Source organism: Sphaerodactylus townsendi, linkage group LG02, assembly GCF_021028975.2.
Source record: "Sphaerodactylus townsendi isolate TG3544 linkage group LG02, MPM_Stown_v2.3, whole genome shotgun sequence".
Classification (NCBI taxonomy): domain Eukaryota; kingdom Metazoa; phylum Chordata; class Lepidosauria; order Squamata; family Sphaerodactylidae; genus Sphaerodactylus; species Sphaerodactylus townsendi.
The window spans coordinates 123,417,633-123,434,112 of record NC_059426.1 but is presented as its reverse complement, the minus strand read 5'-3'; the positions used below and the strand labels follow the sequence as shown (position 1 = coordinate 123,434,112).

The window sequence follows — 16,480 nt, the reverse complement described above, 5'->3', positions numbered from 1 at the left end:
CCATAAAAGCTCCAAGTAGCCTCCTTCCAAATCCTGCACTTCCCAGACATGCATGGTCCCAATATGGATCAGGACTACTGCATTCAGAGACAAAAGGTCTTTGTTCTAGTGCTGTTTTTTTTTCTGACAAGAACACATCTAAGAAACATCCTGTTTTCCCCAGAATGGAGTTGCATGTGTATTGATGAGCTACATACTATGTTTCCGCAATGGAGCAAATAGTTTCTCGCCAGAGCCATTTCAGAGTAGAAAAATGGCATGGAGGGATGGTACAAACTCCTGCTTTCTGCCTATCAGAGTCCTGATTAGAATTGGGACCCTACATGCCTGGGAACCTGCCTCTTTACACAACCTGGAATCAACCCTGGGTAAAGTATAACATGTAGACATAACATGTAGTTAGGCCCTTTGATACCATTGGTAATTGATCCTAAGTGGAGTGCCATAATATTGTTTGCACAGATAGTTGCTGCTCAGACAATTATTCATCTTGTACCTGAAAATAATAATTACTGGAGGACAAAGAATACCTTGCTATGATTCAGTGCTCTGGATTTGGAAAAGGCATAATAAAGCTTTAAGACGAGTGCAAGGAAAGAGTTTTTAGACAAACCATTTGAGGACATTTTGCCAGCAGAAGAAAAATGTGTAGTCTGAAATTTATTGAAAGTCTAACATTTAGAGCAGATGTTTTCCACTGAATTTCCATGGAAAATTATCAAGTTTCCTCAGTGAGAAAATGTAATGGTAGACAAACTTCCCTACCCACTCTGACCTGGGTGACCCAGGCTAACCTGACCTCAGAAGCTAAGCAGGCTCAGTCCTGGTTAATACTTGGTTGGGAGATCACCAAAGAACTCCAGGGCTACTACACAGAGGTGGGCAATGGCAAGCTGCCTCTGAAGCGTTGACTCTTCAAAACTCCTACCACTAAAATCTTGTAGGTCTCTAAGTTGCTACTGAACTGGAATCTAACTGTCCCACTACCAACCACCATGGCTACCCTTTGAAACAACCGCTGTTCAACTCTTTCCTTGAAAACCCTACTGGGTTGCTATAAGTCATTTGCAATTTGACAGAACTTTCCACAAACAGCAACCATCTACTGTATTTAACAGAAAGTGCAGAAAGATCCAGACTGTTCCCTCTGTTCACACAGGGCTAGGATGAAGCCAAATAGGCCAGGTATGCAGTCTTCTGTGTGAATTTTCATTAAATTAGTTAGGTCTCAGACATACAAACAGATTCTGCAGTAGAAAAGTCAGTGTGGAAAAGGTTTCCTTAAAGTAGAAAATTTGTTCATTTTGACCCTTTGTGGGGTGGGGGGCATCTGACAATTCATCTACACCTGTGATTGCGAACCTTTTCGAGACCAAGTGCCCAGATTGCAACCCAAAACCCACTTATTTATCGCAAAGTGCCAACATGGCAATTTAACCTGAATACTGAGGTTTTAGTTAAGAAAAAACGGTTGGCTCCAAGGCGTGCGTTACTCGGAAGTAAGCTTGGTGGTAGTCGGTGGCTTTGCTTTAAGCAACCGTGCAACTCTTCCAATGGGTGAATCACGACCCTAGGAGGGTTCACTCAGAAGCAAGCCCCATTGCCAGCAACTGAGCTTATTCCCAGGTAAAGGATCACGCTTTAGTTCTTCGTATGAAAATCAGTGGGGTTTAACAGCGCTTAACAGGATTACCTACACTGCTTCCCCAAAACTGGGTCTTAGGTTTAAAGCTAATAATCAAGCCCAGCGGCTCAGGCCAGCCTGGATGTGTGTGGGGGGGGAAGGGGGGGGGAATCTGTTTGTGTGTGCCCACAGAGAGGGCTCTGAGTGCCACCTCTGGCACTCGTGCCATAGGTTCGCCACCACTGATCTACACAGTTTCCTCTTCTTGAAAGAGACAAGTAAACACAAGCTAACTTCTGTTGGCTTTTATCAGGCTCATTTTGAATTTCCAGGTGTCAGTCTGTAACAGCAGAACAAAATCCAAGTTCTGTAGCACCGTAGAGACCAACAAAACTTTCCAGGGTATGAGCTTTTGTGACTCAAAACTCACTTCATCAGATACAAAAAAGAATAAATATCCATCTGCCCTTATCTCCTGCTCAAAAAGTAAAAAGTGTGTTAAGAAGGGCTAGTTAGAAGTCAGGATGCGGAGGTAGAATTCATAACATAATCAGCTTAATTAGACAAAGGAATATGAACAGAGGTGGGAAATATAGAAAATGAGCATCTGTAATGAGATAAGATGACTTGAATAGCCCAGGCTAGCCTGATCTCAGAAGCTGAGCGGGGTCAGTCCAAGTTAGTGCTTGGATGAGAGGCCACTGAGAGAGTCTAGAGTTGCTTCACAGAGGCAGGCAATGGCAAACTATCTCAGAATGTCTCTTTGCCTTGAAAACCCTGTAGAGTCACCGTAAGTTGCTGTGATGTGATGGCAAAAAAGCAAGAGAGACAATAATCTCCTGTGCCTATTCACCTCCTCTGGGGGGAGGAGGTCCTAAACTTAATGAATTCTCGTTCAACAATATTATACTGTAATCAACCTTATGGCTTCTCTGTAGGAAAACAGATTTCTTCCAAAAGAAATGAGAGTTTAAAAAAATCCACCATGATCCAGTTATCTTACAAACTCTGGAGATAATTTATGCTATATTCTCCAAGACAATTACTTAATCAATTTGATGAGCATCTTAAACTATAAGCAGAAATGGATCAACAAGAACCTCTCTACACATGACACCTCCATAAGAATTAATCCATTTGCAGTATTTTTGTAGTAAAAAAAGGAACCACCTACAACTTACAACTTTCTTCCCGGAAGAAACAATACATAACTTTTTACTGCAGGCCATAACATTTCCTCCAGCAATACAGTGAAACCTCGGTTTTCCTTGGTAATCCATCCGAAAAGAATCAATGAAAACCGAAACAGATGAAAACCGAGGCAAACTTTTCCATGGGAATCAATGTAAATCCAATTAATCCATTCTAGGCACTCCAAAAAACATACCAAAAACAAAAATTTTGGTGAATAAATATAGTGTTTAATGCTGAAAACAGTAACAAACAATAACACTAGGACCAGCTTCAGAGCCAGTGGACCTATGTCGCACCAGAAAGCTGTCCAAAGAGGTCTGTTTCTGATGCCTCTTTAAGATTTGTCTGAAATGGGGCAAGACATTGTCATTAAACAAGTTGCAGACATGGCCTGCAACAGCTTTGTCCGGGTGATTTTTCTCCACAAACCCCTGCACCTTACTGCAGATCAATGAAAACCGAGACAAATGTTTCACTGAAAAAATCAATGAAAACCGAAATTGATGAAAACCGAAGGCAATGAAAATCGAGGTTCCACTGTATTGTCAGCCTTTCACAACTCACACTCAGCCTGGAAGAGAAATCTGTTCCTTCATAAGGACTATCCTTTAGCCCTACAATACCCACACATATTATATAGTTCTTTGGGGACTTGGAGTCCTCTTTTGTAGTTACAATACCCACCCGATTTAATCAGGAAACTGTCTGACAAAGCCAGAATGGTAGCCAGGATAAACCAGTTACAAAATAGGCCCAAATGAAAAACAACTGAACACCACTGTACAGCTCACAACTCATACCAGTTGTTTTGCTCACAGATTGCCCCTAAACCTTAAATAATTTCTCATTTACAATAATGTACTACAACATGAATAAAGATTCTGGGACCAGGCCGGTAGTAAACAAAGATGCTAACTTTATCCCCCCCACACACTCTAATAGCACAATCACTGAACCTAAACACCAGCCCCAAAATCTGAGCTTCACTCACTTGTTCTGATCATTTTCCAACATTATGTACATCACCAAGCTTTAACAATGCGCTTATATTCTCTATATGGGATAAAGTGTTCATCCCTACAAAAAACAATACATGGATATACATCTGACATTAAAACTCACAATATTTGGAAACCAGTGAGATAATGTTTGCATCTTCTAGGACATTCCATTGCTGAGTGGCAGTTCTCTTACGTTTTAAATTGTTTTAATGTATTAAAGGGTTATTGTATATATGTGATTTATGTTGTTCACCGCCCAGAGCCCTTCGGGGATAGGGCGGTATACAAAACCCAATAATTAATTAATTAATTAATTAATGGAGGTTATAACGCAAGACTCAAAAATTAGAATTCATTAACAAGTTCAGGACAGTGAATCCTCCCCCCACCCCACCCCCAATTCTTATCTCATCACAGTTTTCTGACTGTCACTTATATGCCCGGGGATCGGGCGGTATATAAATTGAAAAAATAAATAAAATAAATAAAAATCTCCTTTCTCTAATCAAGCAGCTTTCATATTTCACTGTCCCTTTGCATTCTAATTCCAATAAGCCCTTCTTGGTAATACCCATGGATCTTCATTCTTACTCGTATCAGCTAGTGATGGGGAACCTATGACATGCGTGTCAAAGGTGACACACCAAGATATTTTGGGTGACATGCCACTTCACCAACACCCAACAATTATTCTCCCTGACTGAGTTTGAGTCATTTTTGTAATGATTTGATGTTTCTTTATGTAATACATAGCACCCCACATGATTGGACTGTATTTTTATAATAAATGAATATGTAAAGAATTGTTTCTCTTCCACTTTGGGGGATGAAACACCAGCAGAGCCAAGTTAGGCATTTTCAAAAATTTTGACAAGTCATGCCTAAAAGGCATAAGCTTTGACTCAAGAAAGTTTATACCCTGGACAATTTTGTTGTTGTTGTTGTTTTATACCATTTTAACCACTGAAACTGACAATAAATCTGGATTTTGTCGTCATTTGATATGCAAAATACTCACCACAAGGACTCCATTTGTGAGAACTTCAGTAGGAGGATCTGAACTATAAAAGAAAATACTGAGGTGAATATATTTTTGACAGTTTATTTCTCCGTTCTTCTCAAGATTTTTATTTTCACTCTTCTTGAGACCTTGACTTTCATTTTCAGCCCTTACAACATGCAAGAACATAGTGCAGAAAGTACTACAATGATTCTGCAATTAAAAGGGGTACATTTTGTAAATGCTTTCTTGCAAGTGTACAGATCAAACTACCATGGATCAGAATTTTTCCTATGAAAGATGACAGTCATACCATTATCCCCCATCTTCACCCATTGGGCAGCCCAATCCAGAGGCCCGGGTAGGCAGGAACACAGCTGCTACTGCACTGCCCCACCACCTCCAGAGGGCTTTTCAGTGGCAAGGGGAGCCCCTCCAAAAAAGTAAAGCCCTTGTTGACAGAAAGCCCTCCACAGGGATCCATGGACCTATGCCACCCAAAAGGATAGCGTGGGATGGAGCCTAGGGCTACAGCGCATCCGGAGGCAAAGCTGGGGTGAAAACTGACTAATGTCAGCTATGCCATCTGGAATGCCTCCGCTACGCTGGCAGAGCTGGTGGCAAAGTGATCTGCAATACAGGCAAAAAAGCTACATTTCCCAGAAATTAGTATGTGGGTGCTATGTCAGCATATCTCCACAATACCAGCAAACAAATCTTATTGGATCACTTTCTGAAGGGAAATTCAAAAAAGGCAAATTGATTCATGGAGAAATATTTTTTTCTGGAAAGCCAATTTCATGTTCTGATGTTGCAGAGTTGCCTACATCAGTGAAACTTCATGAATACAAACTAGCAAACAGCAGATCTTTTAATCCAATTAAACACATCTGTCTAACATTGTGATGTCTTGTGATGTCCATGGATTAACATCCAACAGCAAATACATGATTGATGCATAACTCTTGGGCTGGTAAAATCAGTAGTTACAACGCTAGTTTTCTGTGGATTATGTGTTTTTTTTTAAAAAAAGATACATTCCAAATAGACATTCCAGCTAGTGGCCTGGCATCCTTGGGAGCTACAGGGGTGGGGCAAAGGGTTGAAATGACAACAGGCTGCATGCCTCCATCACATCTAGGCAAAAACCCAGACATGGTTTCAGTGCCTCAACCAATGCTCTAAACGCTATGGTATTACACAGTGTTTCTAAAGCACCATCTGATAGCACATCCAAGTTCTTGTAAAGATGGGACATTAGTATGTAGCCCAACACCATTTCTGCCCCCTGCTATTTCTCCTACCATTCTGAGAAGCAAGACTGAGTCCTCTGATGGGAAACTGCCTGCCCAAAGTTGCCTGTTGGCATGCTTAATTCTGAATGAACCTTTGAGATCCCCCAAACTGGTCAATATTTTTAACCTGCCTTAAGCCAAGAGGAAAGGCAGGATATAAATGTTTCAAAAAATAAATTTAGTAAAAATCAAATTCATTTTTTGTTTAATTCCTACAGCACTTCAGGATTGCAGCCTTTGTGAAATGTAAAAACATAACAACTCTTACCTTTTCTCTAGCAAAAACACTACATCCAGCTCCTCCTTGTCCTACAAATAAGTAAATTCTATTTAAAGACAGTTTACAAATAGAGGAACAAGATTATGAAACATGTCAGTAAATTATATTATGTTGCTTAAAGTACAGCTTGAATACCCAGGTCATTGTTTGAAATGAAGATGCTGTTTGAGGAATGAAGGAGGGAGATCATGTGAACCATTTCTTCTCGTATAAGATGTTCCCAATAGAATAACTGCATGTCCTTCTCACATGAAAAATTAAAATTTAAATCTAATAAAAAGACATCATTATTTATTATTCACATCATTTATATCCTGCCTTTCCCTCTTTGGATACCCAAAGAGGTTTTTATCATTCTCCTCTTATCCATTCTATCCTCACAGCATTCCTGGTTAGCAGAGAGAACGTGACTGAACCAAGGTCACCCAGCAAATTGAGGATTATACCTGGTTTCCCAGATCCTACCCAACAGTCTTAACACAATACCACTCTGGCTCTCTTAACTACAGGATTGTCTTTAGTTATTCTCCCTGAAATGAGATTATTGGGGAAGAAGCAAATGAATCAAAGCCCCGAATATTTACTATGGACAGTTTGAGAGGGGAGAGAGAGACCATATGAACAGGTCCCGTATTTACTTGAAGCAAGAATAAAATTATAAAATATTCTTTTAAAAGATACTAATCAAAGTTGAATACATTCAGGAGGCATTACATGTTCACTTTCCTATCAGTTTATGTTGGTCCACAGATCTGGACTTGTGTGCACTAGTTATATTTTCTAATAAAAAGAACAGCTGATCTCAATCATCATGTAGGAAAATGAGATTCAAGAAACCTTCTAGCGGCAGTGAACCCAGATTTTTTTAATGAATAAAGAATTAAGACTCACCTCTTTCAGTTTGAAAGTGTTTTTCACAGGACGGCCTGGCTTAATTCCCGTGACATCAAACACAACAGAAGTCAGTTCATCACTAACAAGAACATCTTCATCAAAGAGAGTCAACTCAAGAGTATTCTGAAATGAAATGATAAGGGGGACAATTGAAGAAAAGTCCTAATAAAGAAAATGGCAGGAAAATAACAGATATATTAAATCTGTTATTGTACTCACATTTTTATAATTATTCCCATTTGGAAACCTCTCCTGTATAGATTTACAAACTTCTATTGGAAGTTCCTGCATTGCTTCTAATCACAAAAGTACATCTTGAACAAGTCATTTAGGTTTCCCAACTTGTTTCAATGGTTGGCTATCACCACTTCTTTTACAAGCTGTCACCTGTTAAAATCATAACTTGTACAGTCTTTTGCTTTTCCTGACTTGTCAGGGTTTAATGCATCATTCAGCTTTTACTCTAGAGTGTTATCCCTTCATAGTAATCTGCAATCCCAAAACCTTTATCAGAATTTGAATGTCTACATTTTGGGGCAAAGATTATTTGCTATTCCACACCTTTGCAAAAGGACAGAATACAAAAACAGTATATAAAATAACTATTGAACTTTTTAGCTTGACATCATTCCTGAAAGAGACAGATTGCTATAACTGGGTACCTATGGTTAAAGCTCTGGATGAGAAGGTTGAAAGTTCTGCAGAGTAGGTTAAAAGTCAGGGCTTGAAGGATCATAGTTTCTGTACCCAATGCCACACCAACATTTTACCATAAAATCAGGCCAGCTGTATGTTTTGCTACTTGCCTCTGGGACTGCTGCAAACCACTTCTTGGGAAATTCTGATTCATGAGACTACCACAAGGTTACCAAGGATGCCTCCCCCCAATTCTAAGAGTCAAAGGCAGGTGCCAAGAATAATATTACATATGAGACAAATGCAGGGAGAAAAGAAAAAAAATGAGGTAGGTGAAAGCCTACTGAATACTTATTTGTAAAACAGGATTATATTATATTTTTCCAAGAAGGTATCCTAGAAAACTTCTCCCTCCACTTTCTCTATTCTATGAATGTTATCAAATATTAATCTCTGTCAAGAAGAACCTCTCTTTACCTTGACAGCACTGTTAATTCTATACTGGAAAGTTTCATTCCACTCTGGGTCACTGGAGTTGTCAATAACCTGAGTTCGGTGTGTAACTGGAGATACAGTTGGCAGACGAAGCTCCACGTAACAATCTGCCTTGGAAACTAGAGGGGAAATGATAGAAATATGGCCATTAGAATATTTTTCCATATCATCTCATTACTTTCTCAACACCTATCTTCCAAGATGGCGAGAAGATGCTCTCCAAAGTAGATCTTCTTTAACAGCAGGCATTACTATTATTCCACATAGAAAGAACCCTCTCCAAATTTGCTCCAAAGGAATATATAATCAGTCTTAGAAAAAGATGTTGGTAGAGTTGCATATTCCTTCACCACAGAACTCAACATGCTGGACCTTCTTTGTTGTAGAATGCTCCACCTGGCTCCTAATGCCTACCTAGCTGTGCTCCCCCTGCCCCCACCCCATCCATTTGAAAGTTTTAAAGTAAAAATACAATTTGGAATTCACCATGTGCATACAAAAAATGCTTTTGACAAAGGCAGCATGTAAAAATGAATAATTCTCATATTAATCAGGGACCATATTCTAATATGGAAGCATATAATTTTCTTGACTGCTGCATAACAGCTTATGAAATGTTTCCTTGGGTTTTTTTTTGTTTAGGCAGGACTTCCAAAATTAAACTTTTCTTTCTTTTGAGCTCATAGGCCTTTTTTATTTAGCGAAATCTTAAAATATTTCCTTGTTTGGTATCAACAGGCCTTTCTGGAATAAGTCTTTCCTTTGCTCTTATGCCAATCTTAGTCTTATGCCAAGTCTTATGCCAATAAAAGTCTTATGCCAATAAAAGTTGACTGATTGATTCTATGGGACCAGTCTTTCCCCCATTGTGGTAAAGACAGGAGAACTTCACTTGACAACTATCTCAAATTTGACTTCCTCTGAATGGATAAAAGGTGTTTTTCAATAGTGTGTGCATGCATGTGCACTGTGAAACAAGAACAAATGTCCTCCTTTATATTCTGATGAATAAATGTCACATTAATTCCCACAGAGCTTATTGATCTTTCACTTGACTGCTGCATAATTAGGATTTTTAAAGCCATTGTCTCAAAAAAATTTTACAAATTATTTTACTGGAGTAAAACTCAACACATTTTATATTCCACACACAAAAGAAGATTACACAATGTTCATGCAGTTGTGCTTGTCCTGTATTCATTTTATCAATCCTTGCTTCATTCTGAGCCTAACAGCATTATGGATTCATGCAGGAGAGACAGGTAGATAAAGAAGCAAGACAATTATACATTGGGGTTGGGCAAAAGGGCCTCCATGTCAGCTGTGTTTGGCTTCCAGTTTTAAACCTCAAATCTCTTGGAAATTATCTTAGCACTGGTTGAGCCACTAAAGATGCAAAAATGTTTTCACTTTTCCTCACTATACAGCATGTCAAATAAACGTAAACAAACTTGAAGACAATAATGAATGGATTAAATTTCACATTGTATCAAGGATCCCGACTGGCTAATTTAGCCCATGTTACAGGAAAATATCAGACCATTCTAGAGCCTCTTATAAATCAATTATGTAAAAGTTTCAAAAAACTTAAAAGGAACCCTAACAAGTGTGCCATTATTATTTATTTATTTATTTATTTATTTATTTATTATATTTGTAGACCGCCCCATCCCCTAAGGGCTCTGGGCGGTGGACAGCAAGCGTCATAAACAATTCAACAATAACAATTACATTTAAAATCAATAAATACATAAATTACATAAAATTACAGCGTTCCATGCAAGTCACATGACATCCAGTATGAAACTATCAGTAGATAAAAAGACCCCTCCCGGAGAGGAGGCGGTATAGATGTTATAGGCTCCCAAGATGATAAAGGGAGGGCACAGGAAGGGCGCACACCGTCAACGGCCGGCTTCCCCAAAGGCCCGGTGGAACAATTCGGTCTTACAGGCCCTGCGGAACTCTCCAAGATCCCGCAGGGCCCGGACAGATGGTGGGAGAGTGTTCCACCAGGCTGGAGCCAGGGCCGTAAAGGCCCTGGCTCGGGTGGAAGCCAGCCGTATCATTGAGGGGCCGGGGACCACCAGTAAATTGGCCTCTGCTGAGCGCAGAGGCCGTGTAGGGACATATGGGGTAAGGCGGTCCCGAAGGTACGAGGGCCCCAGGCCGCGCAGAGCCTTAAAGGTTAATACCCATACCTTGTGGATGATCCGGAATTCCACTGGATTAATTTGAAATGTTTCTGTCTTGCTTCTTTCGCTTTTTGTGATAGATTTACTTTTACAGTTAGTCGCTTTTGAGAAGTCCAATCTTTAGAGAGACTCTGCCTCTAAATACAGATGTAATGGTATGTTTGATTTATGTGTTTATATTTCCCCATAGCAGCTTCTGTATCTTTAGACTATTAGTAATGGAGTGTTTTGTTTCTAGATTGGCAATTTATGATGTTTTTATAGTTTTGGTATTGTTTTTATTTCTGGACCATGGAAAGGCAGCATATAAATTTTCTAAAAAACTAACAAGAGAAAGTGCTACCTTCATATAATACTTGTGGACTTCTCAGAGGTATTTGGCTGGTCACTGTTGGTAAACTAGATGAACTTGATTCAGTTTATGTTCATTTCTAGAAAGATGCTTTTTTCAATTACACTTATAAATGTTTTCATACAAAAAACCCAGTCAAGGAACTGAAAACAGTGCCTTAACAGTAGTAAAGATCACATGACATACACAGTATTGACACGCAGAAGAAACCAAACATTTATGGATACTTACACAGATCTGTTCCTTTAATGTTTCTGGCTCGAACGATTTTCACTGTAAGGTTATAATAAGGGTGCTTCTCACGCTGAAATGATAATCAGGTCAAGCATTACATTTTGTATTGTTGGAGGAAAAGGTGGCACAATTCAGACTATCAAGAGTTCAGGCCATTAACTGTCTACTTTTATTAAATATCAGTCATAAAATTAAAAACAAAGGACTACACAGAATCTAACATTTATGTAATATTCTTATCTGCGGGGCATATGAAACAAATATTCATAGGCAATAGAAAAGATCTTATTTCTGGATCTCATGCTTTTTACTCAGTTTACTGTGTTAGCATTATCTGGCCCCATTAATTATTCTTCCAGGCCAACAGCTTTTCTCCAATTGAAAAGAATTTAATACTACACACACACACACACACACACACACACACACACACACACACACACAAAATATTATAAACCAGTCCCTGCTCTCTCCCCCAGTTTACTGCCCTGAACTCTAAGAGTCATGGGAAGTGCCAGGAATAACACTATACATGAGACAAGCAATTTTATGAAGATTTATGAAAATGCTGAACAGTAAGATGAATCCATAACCATATTGACTACCAATTGGCAGTGGCCATATAATTCAAGATATGCATAATGGTACCATAATCCTATGGGAGTGAAATCCATGTATTATGTATATTGATTAGCCATATCTTGTTCATGTGAAACTTAAGAGGGTGGTTAAACTTAAAATAAATGACCTTCACTTTCTTCTATGTCATTCTTGAAGTTCAGTATTTTCCCAAAGATGCTTTTACTTAGTTCCTTTCTCAGTTTCTTTATGTCTTTCACATTAAATGATTGTTTGGTTTTCTTAATCACTGTGAACAGGCAAATATTGACCAGGCATTGGCTTTAACAAACAAAAGTTATTGAACACCTGGGAATTCATCTCAGCCTTTTGAATTTTATACACATCAGAACTTGGGGGAGGGACACACACACACTTTACATTTTCAGTCTAAAACTATGTAGATCTGTTGACCTTATATCAGATTCCTGACAATATTTTGTGTGATTCACACAAAGTATTGTCAGGAATCTGATATAAGGTCAACAGATCCACATAGCTTTAGAAGTCTACAATCTTCCAGTACGCTATATTTTCACACTGAAAATGAAATACTGTAAATGTTACAGAAACAAATCTCCAGTAATTCCTGCTCCAGGGCTACCCATGGACTTCTCACTGCTCAGAAAAGTAAGAAGTATTTAAAATATGTATCCCATATTGTCATCTGTCTGACTTTTTTATTTTTACCTCTCTCAAAGCACCTGCAGTACCACATATCCTTCCAATTATGAATATCATGACAAGCAGTATTAAACATGAAAACCAAAAGATCAGAATGGATTTATGCTGCACTATTATAGTATTTTATTTCATCTTTTAAGTACTTCCCTAGTACATTGTTATGAAAATCTGCCTTTTTGGTTTTTCCAGGGTACTGATACATTCAGTAAGCTATCCTCAAGGAATCATACTTTTGTTCAAAATCTAGCTCAATAACATTAGAAACTCATGAACTGATACATGCATTCTTCAGTCATAGATGTTTAACTGAGCAGACCCACAAGAAGTAATAGAAACTGTAGAAACTGCATGGATTTACTTTAGCAGTAATATGGACTGAAGGAATGATTTCCAAACAGAGATGGAAAGGTATTCCATCAGCAGGTCCTTGACATGTTAAATAAATGCAAATTGAATTGCAAATTTAAATTAGTAGTAAGGGAAATGCACTGCCAAAAGAATGAGCTAATGGAGGCCATGGGAGTAGTCAAGGTCATGTTATAACATGTTTACCATAAGATCACTACAGGTAATATCAGATAAGTATCAACATTGGCAAGCAAAGCAAGACAGCTGTAACTGTACACATGACGTGCTGACTGACAACTCTTAACCTTAAGCAATGGAGCTCAGAACTTGCCATTGGAAGTGATATTTGTGAGGTCACCCACACAGATTGAAGCAGAGAAAACATAAAGTGTGGTGGGGGAGGGGAATCTCAACTTCCATTATTTATAAACAATTTCCCATGTCACTTTATTCAATGCTAAACTAACATCCCAAACAATACACAATAGCTTTTAAAAAGGGTAAGCTCAGAGTTCACCTCCATCCTACTTTCTGTTCCAAAACAAAACATCCTATGGAATGGCCCATTCAAATGAGACCCACAAAAAGCACCTGCTTATACAGGGTTCCATGCAGACTCATATTATATTTTAAGAGTTAACCCATATGCAAGAGTGCTAAATTCAGAGTTTTCAAATATTACACTTTATTCACATAATGATGCTAGTAGATTGCATATTCCTCTGTCACAGAACAAAGCTTGCCATATCTTCTTTGCTGTAGAATGCTCCACCTGGATCCTAGTGCTTACCTAGCCCTGCTCCCCACCCTCATCTGTTTGAAAGTGAAAATACATTTTGGCATAAATGCTCTTGTATCAAAATATAATGCACAAAATAATGGTTTTGAAAAAAAGGTAGTGTGTAAAAATGAACGATAATTCTCATAATCATTCTGGACTGTATTCTAATGTGGAAGTATACAATTTTCTGTACCACTCTGACGTCAACTGACTGAACTACAGTGGCGTAGTGCCCATGGGGAAGGGGTGTGTGCAACGCCCTGGATGGAGCCGCAGCAGAGGCGTGGCCAAGATGTGGAGGGGGGAGCAGGAGGCGCCCCAGCAGGGGCGCAGGCATGTGCACACCCCAGGCGCAGTTTCCCTCGCTCCGCCTCTGCCAAACTAACATCTATGCATGGAACACAGTAGAGTAGCCTATTGACCAAATGAAAGCCAGGCTGATGTAAAAACTCTGCACTTGTAGAGGCTGGCACAGAATCCGTTAAACATTATGCCTGACAAGGTGGAACCCTCCAAGGATAGATGCATTTTTGCACATGCAGCATCTTGTTTAAACCTGCAAGTGACTCTCTAGGGATCAGCCATCACAATTGCCTGAATGAAAAAGAGGGCAAATATTTGCCTCCTGAAATACATGCACTTTGTGAAAGTACAGCTGCTCTGCAGCTTTTTCAGTAAGCTAAGTTTACAATAGCAATATTTGTATTCATACACAATTACCAGCACTTAACCACTGGCGGGGAGGGGGGCACACATATTAAATAGCCACCATAAACCCAGCGAAGAATTCAGATGTAGAATTTAGGGGGAATTAGATTTGGAGTATATTTTAATTGAACACTAACTGAAGCTTATTCAACATAACAACATAAACCGCTCTGATTCCCCCCCTTCCCCCGAAAAGGCAGGAAAAAAATCACACACGGTGATAGCAAATGAAACCAGAGTCGGCTTTCCCGCCACATACGTAAATATGAATTTACATCATGTGGGGATTTCCACTGCCAAGGCAGAGCACTCAAACCATGGCTTGTGAACACCGCATAACTCTTCCTTGGCCCTTTAAAAGAGTGAAATCGCAGGCAGATCTGGGGCACGTCCTGTTTGTCTTTAAGGGATAAGCAGGCTAAAAGCTCCGGCTGCAATTTCAGTCCCTTCCACCTGACTGCAGAGCCAGCCTCCCTTTTCCCCTTTGTGCCTCTGATCCAACGTATACTTTGCCTTCCCAAAACAGCTTAGATCTGGGGCGGCAAGCAGAACTTAAGCGCACAGTCAAGGAAAGGAAGGGGCTACGAGAAGCTCCCATCGCCGCCCTGCAAAGTCGCCCCCTTCCTTTTCAGGCCCGCATTACCCGCCAGTGATAGAGGCCGGTCTCTTTCCTCTCCTTCTTCTGGAGCACCGCAGCAGCCACGAGAGCAGGTAGCATTCGGGGCGACAGGTGGCCCAGCACAGCCTGGCGGAACATGAGGCAGAGACGCCCTCGCGCGCGAGCTGCGGGGAAGGGGGAAAAGGGCGCCAAGTCCTCTGGCCCTGAAGCGCTGGAGCTGGCGGCGGCGGCGAGTCCCGGGGATTGCTGCAACCTTTACTGGAGTGGAGGCGGGTCGCTGCTTCCCTGGAAAGGTCTGATTCACAGGTTGTGGGGAAGCTGAGTATAACGAATCCGAAGGAAGAAGACACGGCTGCAGAGGTCCTGCAGTTGTACAGATTTTTGGGAAAAACTTCTCTCTCCCAATCAAGTTGTTTCTGCCAGCGCTGGAACAAGTTACAACTGCTCCAGTGCTATTTTCCCTGTAATACAGGGAAATACAATACGCAAGGCCTTTTCCGTGTCATTCCTATGGCATTTTTTCTCGCTGACAGAGCGTGCAAGGTGACCATATGTCACTTTTTAAAATTATATATTAGTATGTCTGTGTGACTGTGACCTTGCCTCCTTTATTGGCGAGTTAAGTTTTAAAGCTGTCATGTATGCTATCCCCATCCCCAACAACTCGCCCTTCGGCAGACAACAAACCTATTGCCATTTCGAAACTTCCGGAAAGGTTTGCATCTTCTATCCACCAACGTGATTTGGATTAAAGATTGCTGGGTTTTGACATAGTGGAATGACATTTGTTAAGTGATCTTGAAGGGTTTTTTTTTCAAAATAAAAATAATTATTTTCTAGGACTCCACACATTTTCGAGTATCTAATATTTTCACACCATTTAACAAACTGAACTCAGGTTTCGTAGCTAAGCAAGTGGTATGATGAAACACCAGGAGCCCATAAATTACATTTAAACATATTACCTTTAACCCAAATTTGCATTGTTTGAAATTCTAATGAAATCAGTTTGTACTGTGTTCACTTGACAGGACATTCATTTTATTGTGGTACTGTTTGAATTCAGCTGCCAGTAAGAGAGACAGCCCCATATCTGCCTAAAGCTGTAATCCTAAACACTAGTCTAAGGCTGTTTAAAATACAATTAACATAATTTAGTATCAGTGTTAAATCATAAATTTTGTATGATGTTAAGTCTTTAACCAGTACTTGATTTCTAAACTGAGAAGCACTGAACCTTAGGCCTACCTACAAGCCAAATCTGACCTGGAATCCTTTCCCTGATGTGTGAAGGCTAATTGTGATCCTGTAAAATAGATAATACTATAGAGAGCTCAATGGCTCATCAGGTTACATCTGGAAGAAGATTAAAAGCTAATACTCCCTCTCAGAGGAGTCTTTCTGAAGCCACCAGAATTGTTTTGGAATAAGTACAGTAGTTTAAATTCCATCCTGCATCAGCACAAAACCACCCAGAGATTTGGAAGGAGGATGGAGAGGATGTATAGTCTCTCGTCTATGC

At 39.8% G+C, this 16,480-nt stretch overlaps 1 protein-coding gene across 1 annotated transcript in view; it reads right to left on the bottom strand.

Moving 5' to 3' along the window:
• Positions 1-15,194, bottom strand: part of PLA2G4F (phospholipase A2 group IVF) — a 38,599-nt gene extending 23,405 nt beyond the window's left edge. Inside the window, exons 1-6 of the mRNA XM_048486943.1 lie at positions 14,983-15,194; positions 11,198-11,270; positions 8,402-8,538; positions 7,286-7,411; positions 6,383-6,423; positions 4,838-4,880 (exon numbers count right to left, since the gene is read on the bottom strand). Coding sequence (XP_048342900.1) covers positions 4,838-4,880; positions 6,383-6,423; positions 7,286-7,411; positions 8,402-8,538; positions 11,198-11,270; positions 14,983-15,096 — 534 coding nt within the window. The 5' untranslated portion in view covers positions 15,097-15,194. The remainder of the gene's footprint in view (positions 1-4,837; positions 4,881-6,382; positions 6,424-7,285; positions 7,412-8,401; positions 8,539-11,197; positions 11,271-14,982) is intronic.
• Positions 15,195-16,480: the final 1,286 nt, after the last annotated feature.